General features: G+C 42.8%; 1 protein-coding gene across 1 annotated transcript in view; it reads left to right on the top strand.

Moving 5' to 3' along the window:
* LOC149278062 (uncharacterized) overlaps positions 1–11,513 on the top strand; it is a 498,960-nt gene extending 487,447 nt beyond the window's left edge. The window contains exon 5 of the mRNA XM_089502431.1: positions 10,789–11,513. Within this exon, the coding sequence (XP_089358557.1) occupies positions 10,789–11,513 (725 nt within the window). The remainder of the gene's footprint in view (positions 1–10,788) is intronic.
* Positions 11,514–12,103: the final 590 nt, after the last annotated feature.

Raw genomic sequence — 12,103 nt, 5'->3', positions numbered from 1 at the left:
CCTGAAAGGTCCGTGGGACAGCAACCAGGGCCTCCCCAGAAGATCCCAAAACCAGGACAGGTTTCATGCAGGAAAGTAGAGGAAGATCGGTTGCAAAAGACATCTCTGGCACATTTTTTGAATGAGGAAGAACGAGAGTATCTCAGATGACAGCCTGCTCCCTTGCGGCTGAGGAAGACCTTTTGTCTTTAAATGTGCTCCATCAATTCCCCAATACAGGGATAACAGCACTTTATTCAGTTTCATATCATCTATTTTAGCATGTCACCTAGAGCAGATATATTGGAGGGAGTTTGTGTCTTGTAATTGTTCCTTTTGTTGTTTTGTTGTAGCCCATTCTTAATTATATGTATTGTCATTGTACTGAAGCCTTTGTGTAACTGTACTCACAATTGCCCTTGTTTATATACAGTCATTCTGTATTACTTACATTAGTAGGTTATTCATAGTAATAAACTGAAATTAGTTTTTACATTATCATTGTTTAGATGTTATTCTGCATTACATCAGTATGTTATTCAGAGTAGATAAATTGAAGCTGATTTGTGTATTGTAATTGTTCTTTGTATACATACCTTTTCCTCTCATTACATAGCATTACTTTCTTATTACATGTTTCATGTTCACTTAGAATCATAGAATCATAGAGTTGGAAGCGACTACAAGGGCCATCCAGTCCAACCCCATTCTGCCATGCAGGAACTCTCAATCAAAGTATCCTCGACAGATGGCCATCCAGCCTCTGTTTAAAGACCTCTAAAGATCACTGCACTCCGAGGAAGGAGTGTGTCCCAATGTCGAACAGCCCTCACTGTCAGGAAATTCCTCCTAATGTTGAGCTGGAATCTCTTTTTCTGTAGCTTGCATCCATTGTTCAGGGTCCTAGTCTCTGGAGCAGCAGAAAACAAGCTTACTCTCTCCTCAATATGACATCCCTTCAAATATTTAAACAGGGCTCTCATATCACCTTCTCTTCTCCAGGATAAACATTCCCACTCCCTCATAGGGCATGGATTCCAGATCCTTCACCATTTTAGTCGCCCTCCTTTGGACACGCTGCAGTTTCTCAATGTCCTTTTTGAATTGTGGGGCCCAGAACTGGACACAATATTCCAGGTGGGGCCTGACCAGAGCAGAATATAGTGGCACTATTACTTCCCTTGATCTAGACACTATACTTCTATTGATGCAGCCTAAAATCGCATTGGTCTTGTTAGCTGCCTCATCACACTGTTGACTCATGTTAAACTTGTGGTCTACTTGGACCCCTAGATCCATTTCATAAGTATTTTCATTCAGCCAGGTGTACCTCATCCTATATCTCTGCATTTCATATTTCCACCCTAAGTGCAATACCAAACATTTCTCCGTGTCGAATTTCATTTTGTTAGCTTTAGCCCAGCTTTCTAGTCTATTCAGAACATTTTGAATTTTGATCCTGTCTTCTGGGGTATTAGCTACTCCTCGTAATTTGGTTTCATCTGCAAATTTGATAAGTATGCCCCCAATTCTGTCATCCAAGTCCTTGATAAAGATGTTGAATAGCACTGGGCCCTGGACAGAGCCCCACTGGACACCCCACTGGTCACTTCTCTCCAGGATGAAAAGGAGCCACTGTTGAATATCCTTTGGGTTTGGCCAGTCAACCAATTACAAATCCATGTAACAGTTTCCTTCTCTAGCTTGTTTCATGTTTTTGTTTTATATACTGTTTAATTTGGTTAACTGCTATTAAGAGACATATCTATGAGAGTCTATGATATGGGGTGCACTATAAACATTTTAATAAATGAACAGGTATTTCAATTCTATATATTCATATTATCAGACATAACTCCAGAGAACGTTAGCCTTTTGGATGCCATAATGTTCCTCTCCTTCTTCAGAGCAAGAAGCAACACTTCAGCTGCCTTCTAGAAGAGAAAGCAAAAAGGCTTCCAAAAGGACTGAAGCCTTGGGCAAGTCACACTCTCTCAGCCTCAGAGGATGGCCATGGGAAACCCACTCTTAAGAAACCTGCCAGGAAAACCCCTTCAGAGACTCCCATAAGGTCACCATAAGACCTGGAAACAACTGGAAGACAGACCCCAAGAACAACATTGGGAAACAGGGGCAAGCCTTGCCTTGGGTAAGTGTAATGACTGGGCTCCAGTCAATGGAGGTCTTCTTCAGGCAGAAAAGGGAGGTTTAGGCAAATGCAGAATGACATCACTGCTATGGAAGGCTCTCTTGACCAATCAGAGAGCAAGATAAAGGTTCTTCTGGAAGCTTCCATGAGAAGGAGATATAAGGCCTGAGAGACCAAGAGACAGTTGGGGGAATTGTGTCGGTTGGAGATCGAGAGAGAGAGAGTTAAAGAGCGGATCTTGGAAGTTAGTCTCAGAATTGGACGCTTAGGTTTATTTATTTCTTTATTAGCTTGTATGAATTGAACATTATATACTTACAAATTTTGTACCTGCAAGATTCTTATTCTTATTCTTATTAACCTTTATTTATATAGCACTGTAAATTTAATATCTTGTATGACTTATATTTCAGTTATATTTTGTTATTAATAGTAAATTCCTCCTTGGAGTATCTACTACTCATTGCTCCTTTTACACGTGTTTTGGTTCGGTTGATGCTTGGAAGATCAGTAAAGAAGTAGAAATAAGGTTCCTTAACTGGTCCCAGTGTAGGTTAAGGGAAACCCTTTTATAATTCACTGGATGGAGGCAGCGGGATTTAAGGAATTTAAGGGTCTGCTGGGCTAAGAGCCATAATGTCTAAATGTCTAATTAACAATTTGTAAGACACTCTGATAGCCTTTTGGCTGAAGAGAGGGGAATAAAAATGTTGTTGTTGTTGTTGTTGTTACAGGGCCGCAGTTTGGCTGCTTGGACCACCGGAGATCATCACAGTGAGTCAGTTGGAAAAGCCCATTTCACTCCAGAAAATAAAGGTACTTGAGGAGTTTGCACTCTATGTCTTTCTGTAATAATAGCTACAAAACTGATAATAGCATTTGGGACATTTAGTATTTTAAAAACAAATGTGGCAGATTTAAATGCTGCTTTAAAACCTCTTTCCATCTGCCAGCTTTGCGCTGGTTTTGGGGGGAAATGAGAAAGTGTTGGGAGGGAGGGACTGCCAACAGAATTAGGAGATGCATTGCAGGATATGGACAGTTTACGGCCAAGAAAGGTCCAAAACACACGGCAGCAATAGTCCAGTCTGAGAGCGCTTTAACTGTCCTGGCCCAGTGCTAGGGAATCCTGGGAATTGGAGTTTATTGTGGCACCAGAGCCCTCTGACAGAGAAGGCTCAATGTCCCACAAAACTACATCTCCCACAATACCCTAGCACTGAGCCAGGGCAGTTAAAGCAATCTCAGATTGGATTATTGCTGCAGTGTGTTTTGGACTTAGGTGACCCTTGGCAAGTCACACTCTCTCAGCCTCAGAGGATGGCAATGGCATCCCCTCTCTGAATAAACCTGCCAAGGAAACCCCATGATAAGTTTGCCTTAGGGTTGCCATAAATTGGATTAGACTTGAAGACACACATGAAGAACAGAAAAAAGTCTGCTATTATTTCTCAGGTTGTATATGGAAACGGGGGGCAGTGTGGTGCAATGGTTTGAGTGTTGGGTTACAACTCTGGAGTCCAGGCTCCAGTGCCCCACTCCTCCATGAAACCAGCTGGGTGCCCTTGGGCAAGAAGTCACACTCTCTCAGCCTCAGAGGAAGGCAATGGCAAACCTCCTCTGAACAACTCTTGCCAAGAAAACCCCAGGGAAGGCTCCCCAGAAGTCGGCAATGACTTGTAGCCACACCACAAAAAACTACAAAGCCTCAAGAAAGAGCCAGCGGTGGTTTAGTGGCTGGAGCATTGGACTATGACCCTGGAGCCCAGGGTCCGAATGCCCTCTTGGCCACGGAAATCCACTGAGTGACCTTAGGCAAGAAGTCACACTCTCTCAGCCTCAGAGGGAGGCACTTGCAAAACCACTTCTGGACAAATCTTGCCAAGAAAAGCCTTCAATGGACTTCCCTTAGGGTCACCATAAGTCAGAAACAACTTAGAAGCACACAACGACAACAAGAGCAGTAACAGCACTAACAGAAGGCAGCTTGGGAGAAAAGAAGGAAGGAAGGAAGAAGGAAAGTAACAAAAAAAGAAAGAAAGAAAGAAAGAAAGAAAGAAAGAAAGAAAGAAGACTTGGGAGTTGTAGTCCTCGGTTGAGAGGGATTGGAGTGGCCTTACTGCAGGGCAGGACCAGTGTTGGTAAGAAGCCTTGAACTTATTTCCCGGCATGTTTTACCAAAATCCATGGAATCCACCCCATATTACACGGAATATTCAGTCAAAATCCCTTGAAAGTTCCCGTAATGTTAATAATAATAATAATAATAATAATAATAATAATAGGATTTATTTATATTTTTACTAATATGGTGGATCTTTAGCAAATAAATGTAAACCTAATTGAATAAAAATAATTGTAACTTATTTCAACTCTCAAAATTACCATTGGACCAAACAAAGAATCTTTCAGTCCTTCTAATACCTTTAAGATACTTATTTGGACATGAAGGGGGGCCAGGAAGATTTATGCAAAATAGAAACGTGTTCCGCTGCAACCACACTGCAGAAATAATCCAGTTTGACACCCCTTTAATTGCCCAGGCTCGGTGCTATGGAATCCTGGGAATTCTAGTTCTGTGAGACATTGAACCTTCTCTCTCAGCAAACTCTGGTATGATAACAAACTACAATTACCGGGACTTCATAGCACTGGGCCATGGCAGTTAAAATGGTATGACACTGGATTGTCTCTGGAGTGAAGATGCAGTCTGAGTTGGTTCCAAGACACACTGCAGAAATAATCCAGTTCAAGACCACTTTAGCTGCCCTGGCTCAGTGCTAGGGAACCCTGGGAATTGTAGTTTTGTGAGAGAGAGCTCTGGTGCCACAATAAACTACAATTCCCATACATCTGAGGAAGTACGCTTAAGTCTAGGAAAGCTCATGCTGCCAACTTTTCTTTTAGTGAGTCTCAAAGGTGCTACACGATCGATCGATCTATCTATCTATCTATCTATCTATCTATCTATCTATCTATCTATCATCATCATCATCACCATTATTATTATCATTATTAAATTCAAATGCAGCTGAAAAAGTGGACTTAAATTGGCAATGCTGATATACTGTAGAGACTTTTTCTCTGGGGCTGTGATCTGGAAGCGTGGAGGCAATTCCCTTCTCAAATCAGGGAATCCTGGGAATTGTAGTTTGTTGTGACACGTATGTATATATACAGTGGTGCCTCGGGTTACGAAATTAATTCGTTCCGCTGTCAATTTCGTAACCCGAAAGGCTTTCGCAAGCCGAATTCCCATAGGCGCTAATGGGGAAAAGCCGCGATTCCGTGTGAAATCGCGCCGAAAAGCACCAAAAGTTTTTTCGTAACCCGAAAAAACTTTCGTAACCCGGAACAATGTTTTCCAATGGGATTTTTTCGTATCCCGAAAATTTCGTAACCTGGGTATTTCGTATCCCGAGGTACCACTGTACAGTATATGTATGTGTATATATGTCTCTCTGTGTGTGTGTGTGTATATAATGTGTGTATATGTGTGTCTATATGTCTCGCTCTCTCTCTCTCTGTGTATCTGTGTGTGTTTATGCATGTTCAACTGAGGACTCAGAGAAGGTTCTAGAACATACTCCATAGTCACAAACAGCACACAAAATGGCCGCCAGAACACAAAATGGCCGCCAGTGTGGCTGGGGCTCCAGGGTCCCTCAGTCCCTCCTGCCTTGTTCCATATTAACTGCAGGAGGAGCCTGTGAGGGTGGGGCAGGGGGCGGGGCCTTCCAGCTCCTCTGCTCCCATTGGCCAGATTAAAGAAGGGGAGGAGCTTCTGCCTCTCTATTTAGCTCTGCACGCGGAAGAGTGAGTGAGAAGGAGGAAAGGAAGGACAGACAGACAGACAGACAGACAGACAAGGAGGAAGGAAGGAGGCAGAGAGAGAGGGGAGAGGGAGCAGAGGGACAAGGCCTGGAAGTGGTAGGTTTCACTACTGCACTGAGGCCTCCAAGTGCTGAGCCAGAGGTGGCCATTTTGTGTTCTGGCAGCCATTTTGTTCTGCTTGTGACTGTGGAGAATAATGTTCCGGAACCTTCTCTGAGTCTCAGTTGAACAGAGGCTTCTCTTTCTCTCCTGAGGCTCCAGAGTCAGAAGGAGGCCAGGCTCCTTGGGCCAAAAGGAAGGAAGTGTGTCTCTTTGTGTGTCTTTTGTGTCTCTTTTCTGAGAGGGTTTTCTTATTAAACAGCTCTGCTCCTTCTGGGGAACATGGGTTTTAAAAGGGGTCAGAAATGGAGAGGAGAGTTTTCATACAAGCCTTATTCTTCTTCTTCACAAACATTGGGTTTTGGCTTCAAAGAGGAGGCTAGTCCCCCAAACAAGGCCAAAAGTGGTTTTAAAAGTCTCCCCAGTTTCCTTATTAATAGATTTTTAGGCAAGAAGGAAGGAGACAGACCAGAATAACTCATATTACCAAGAATGAAACATAAAACAAACAACAAAAATAAGGATTATAGACTAAAACAAACTACTTAATTTTTTAAAGGAAAACCATTATTAGGAGGGTAAAAACAAGACATCGGTGCTTCTATCCTTTTACAATCGACTCAGGATGTATCTGCACTGCAGAAATAATCCAGTTTGAAACTCCTGGCTCCATTCTATGGAATCCTGGGATTTGTAGTTTGTTGTGGCATGAGAACTCTCTGGCAGAGAAGGATAAGTGTCCTAAAGGTAAAATCCCAGGATTCCATAGCACTGAGCAGTTAAAGCGGTGTCAAAGTGCCTTATTTCTATAGTGTGCATACAGCCTTCTTCTGAAAGGGGCTGATGCTGGGGAAAAGCACTGGGGACCTCTGCAGGTTTCAGCAGATGGTTTATTTATTTATGATGCACTGATTTCACATCTATCTATGGGGACATAACCAGGGGCCTCTCTAATTCCCCATCCCCTAATCCCCCCCCCCCACTCTAATAAGGCATGGAGTATCTGTTGAGTAGGGGAGCTGAAGTAAATCTATGCTAGGTCCAGGGAGCTTTCTTTGGTGCAGAGGGAGGAAGGGAATGCCCACCTCTGCATTGGGCCAAACGAGGCATATGTCACCTGCGTATGTCTCCAGCAGGATGCTGTTCTTTGTGTCTTTGAGTGCTGCAAGATTTCTTGCGAAGTCAATCCTAATCCTGGTCCCTTTTCTCAGGACCTTCATCTTCGCCTCCTTGTACACGGCTTTGGGCCTCTCTTGCTAGAAGTGACCCAAGTGCAGGACAACCAGGACCCCCTGCCCACCTGATGGCCGAAACAGAGGCCAAGCAAAGGGAGTCGGGCTCCAACAGAAAGAGGCTCCTGAGGTACAACAGCTCTTTGGTAAGCTGCCATCCTTACTATTAGTTTCATCTATGTCTGGTCCGGCTCATGAAAGCAAGCGGAGAACATACTGTCCCAGTTTGGCAGAAAGAGTCCTGGGTAATCCTCTGTCACCTCATTTTTTCAGGGGCTTAGAAAATGTCCTATTTCTCTCTCCTCCTCCCACATTCCCCCTTCTCCTCAGGTCAGTTCAGTTGCTGAAAATTTTGTTCCAAATTCAAAAGAGTGTTCATCCCTTCCACTCAAAAGAGGGGAGAAGGGAGGAGAGGAGGAAGCAGGGTCTTGCCCTTGCCAGGAGACAGAGGCAAAAGCAAACTGCGGTACCCTTCCTCGCTTGTGTGATCTTTATCAAACAACTTTGGCCATCTTGACCACCTTCTGGTGTTGCTTAGCCACATGTGTCTTGCTTTCCCCATCTGTGAAATGCTGGGGGATATGGGAGAATATGTCTAGGACTAAACTGAGGGTGGGCCCAGTGGCCCTCAAACCCAGAGCACTACCCAGAACTGTTTTTAACAATGAAATATACCTCTGAAATTAGGTGAGATATGGCTAAATGCACTATAATTCATTGGTGACTAAATGTACTATACATGTTGGGATAGTCAGTATCCTAATCAATCAATAATATTCCAGAAATGGCCTAAATTATATTCTTTATTATATTGTATATTATATTGATAGGATTCGAGACAAACTGGATCTCAAAGGCTGCAGCTTTTTTCTGGCTTGCAGAATTTAAAGTTTATTTCCTGGACTGAATTCTAAAGTGATCAAATAATATTTGGGATGAACCATGTGCTTTCCTCCCCTTTTGTTTAGTCACTCTCTGGATGAGGGCTATTTTCTGTTGCAGGTGACCTTTGCGGATGTGGCGGTATATTTCACCGAAGAGGAATGGAAAATGTTGACGAAGAAGCAGAAACTTATGTACAGTAATGTGATGATGGAGAATTACGAGAATGTGGTCTCTGTGGGTAAGGAACCTGAATCCATTGCCCTTCCTGTTAAGACTGAGGGCCCTTTCATAATTTACTGTCAGAGCGCTATGATTCTGCTTTAGAATGATATAATCAAAGAGTTGAAATAGACCACAAGGACCACCCGGTTCAATCTTCTGCCATGCAGGAATAGACATTCAAAGCACCCCCCAAGAGATGGCCATCCAACTTCTGTTTAAAGACCTCCAAAGAAAGAGACTCCACCAAACTCTGAGGGAGTATATTCCACTGTTGAAGATCTCTTACTCTCAGGAAGTTCCTCCTAAAGTTTAAGTGGAATCTCTTGTCCCTGTGGCTTGCATCCATTGTTCCATGTCCTTTTCTCTGGAGTAGCAGAAAGCAAGCCTGCTCCATCCTGAATATGACATCTCTTCAAATATTTGAACAGGGCTGTCATATCCACTCTTAACCTTCTCTTCTCCAAGCTAAACATACCCAGCTCCCTAAGTCGTTCCTCAGAGAACATGTTTTCCAGACCATTCACCATTTTAGTTTCCCTCTTCTGGACATGCTCCAGCTTCTCAACATCTGTTTGAATTGTCGTCCCAGAACTGGACACAGGATTATTGCAAGTGAGCCTTGACCAAAACAGAATAGAGTGGCACTATTACTTCCCTTGATCTTGACACTATACTCCTATTGATACAGCCTAGGATCACATTGGCCTTTTTAGCTGCTGCATCACACTGTTGACACATGTTCAACTTGTGCAGTACTACGATTCCTAGTTCCCTTTCACACGTAATTTAATTGTCATAACAACTTCCTGCGGAATCTTGGAATTTCTAGTTTTAGTGAGGCACTATTGTCTCCACTTTGTAAGGTTTCTAAATATCCAATCCTAAACTGCCAATTCTGGAATGTTGTGGGACGCAAGTGCTATGCTTTTAGGGGAGTTTGGTACTTAGCTCAATAGAGCAAAATAGTTTTACTGGGGCAATAGTGACCTCTGGACTCAGCCAATCTACAGCAGTTCCTGAATCAAACAGATCTTCAGAGGCATTTGAAATAGGTTTTTGTGTTTTATTTAGGGGGAAAGCAAAACACACAGACACATACATATAAGTGTTCACGCACACACACAAGAACTAGGTAACAAAGGTGGGTGTGGTGAATAGATGTAAGGCTTTGATAATGGTGATACGTTATCTATCCAGATCTTTATTCCAATTGCTGAGGATTTGAAATAAGGAGAGGTCCATAGTTCCCATGACAGTTGGGGTTGGTGAGTGCATTGAGGTGTTTAGCCATGAAAACAAACAGAGTGTCTATCTGTAACTGGACTGACACCGAAGAACAGCAAGTCGGGGCTGATATTTATACTGAAATTGGTTTCTGCTTGGGGGCAGAAACTGTGGGTTCAGAAAGGTTTATATCACTTTAGAATATTTCCTTTGTGGGGGAAGAATGGTGTGACACGAACTGAATGCAATGGGTGTTTGATGCAAATACATCAGACAAAAGGCATTAGCTCACCGGCTGTCAGATTCTTGTTGGCTCTGAATTTTGATCGCGTTCACAAGCCAATGTACGCTACAATCTGAGGGTGATGCACCCAAATACAGCTCAAAAATATCATAGCAGAGTACGGACGCAAATATCCATATATAGGCATTGGCAATGCAATGACCACTTTTCACACTTAAAAATAAGTCACAAACACAGTCGATTTCATCGAAATCCTTGGAGGTTCTCTATCTTGAGTTGCAAAATAATACAAATATTTGCAAGCTCTCCTCTCCGACTTCCATCAACTTCACCATCCCTTGTACACACAACTCTGATCCAATCCACTCCAATCCTCATGTGAGCTGCATACTGTATTGGTTGTGAGTCCTCTCCTGGTGCCAAACAGCATGAAGCATCCTCTGCAGTTAGCTTGCATCATGCCTTGGGCTCTGACTCAGCATTCAGTGGCCGTCTCACAGGATATGATGCCACCTGTCAATCAAAGTATTTTTGCACATGTTTAATTGAATTTTTTTTTTCAACAGTCCTTTGACTATCTTCTTCTACTGATTCCCTCAAGGCAGTTCCCATACGGTCTCTTCTTTGCTAGCTCCTATGAGTAAGAATGCAACTGTTCAATGGATTTAGGGGCATAAGCATCAGGGTCATGATTAGGTTACTCACAGCAACTTTATTAATTTAATCTCTAAGAAGGAGGGATTAATGAGGGCTAAATCATGCAGTAACACCCTCCTCTGTTAAGTCTGATTTTCAGTCTCATCTGTAATTGTCGTTCTTTACAGAAAAACATTTGAGTCATGAGAGAGTCCACACAGGAAAAACGTCACATAAATGCCAGCATTGTGGGAAACATTTTGCTTACAAGTCAAAGAAGTCAGACCTAGTGACACATCAGAGAGTCCACACAGGAGAGAAGCCATACAAATGCCAGCGTTGTGGGAAATGTTTTCCTTGGAAGTCATACCTAGTGAAACATCAGAGAGTCCACACAGGAGAGAAGCCATACAAATGCCAGCGTTGTGGGAAATGTTTTCCTTGGAAGTCACACCTAGTGACACATCAGAGAATCCACACAGGAGAGAAGCCATACAAATGCCAGCGTTGTGGGAAATGTTTTTCTCGGAAATCAATCCTAATGATACATCAGAGAGTCCACACAGGAGAGAAGCCATACAAATGCCAGCGTTGTGGGAAATGTTTTTCTGAGAAGTCAAACCTAGTGAAACATCAGAGAGTCCACACAGGAGAGAAGCCATACAAATGCCACCATTGTGGGAAATGTTTTCCTCAGAAGTCACACCTAGTGGCACATCAGAGAGTCCACAGAGGAGAGAAGCCATACAAATGCCAGCGTTGTGGGAAATGTTTTTCTCAGAAGTCAATCCTAATGATACATCAGAGAGTCCACACAGGAGAGAAGCCATACAAATGCCAGCGTTGTGGGAAATGTTTTTCTCAGAAGTCAATCCTAATGATACATCAGAGAGTCCACACAGGAGAGAAGCCATACAAATGCCACCATTGTGGGAAATGTTTTCCTCAGAAGTCACACCTAGTGGCACATCAGAGAGTCCACAGAGGAGAGAAGCCACACAAATCCTAACATTATATTTGTCAATAACGAATACAACAAATATATTTTCAATCCAGCAGTGCAAAGAAAAGGCCCTTGTGATCTTATTTGTAAAAGTTGTCTGTCAATATGTCTCTATGTTTTCAAGTTGGATTTTGTTAAGTTTAGGTTTTAATTGCCAATACTATAGATAATTGCTTTGCGTTGTCAATTTGGCTGGGGATTGTGGGTTGTGGTATAGGTTAGGTAGAAGGGAGGTTGGGATTTGTTGCAGCTGGTTAGAATAGTTATGGGAATTATAGCTTTTGCAATGTGTGGGATTTTGGCTTAAGAAAGTTGGAGGCCGGCATTAAGAGAAAGGGCTAGTTTCTGGGAATGGCAAAAGGGGGCCTAGTTACCTGTGGGGCAGAGACTGTGGGAATTGGAGGTGGGGGCTAGGTTTGGAAGAGGGTCATGTTTTTGGTTTTAGGGGTTTTAATGTATTGTTTGGATTGGAGTGGTCAGTTCTGGCTTAATCACTGAATTTCTATGTGTTCTCAATAAAGTTCTTTACTGTTTCAACACACTGGACTTAGATGCAGAAAATTTCTGAATTTGCCCAAAACTGACCCTTTCTACTC

Source organism: Sceloporus occidentalis, unplaced genomic scaffold, assembly GCF_023333645.1.
Source record: "Sceloporus occidentalis isolate IW3139 unplaced genomic scaffold, rSceOcc1.0.p SCAF_202, whole genome shotgun sequence".
In the NCBI taxonomy this organism is placed as follows: domain Eukaryota; kingdom Metazoa; phylum Chordata; class Lepidosauria; order Squamata; family Phrynosomatidae; genus Sceloporus; species Sceloporus occidentalis.
This window is presented reverse-complemented; position numbering and strand designations above follow the sequence as displayed.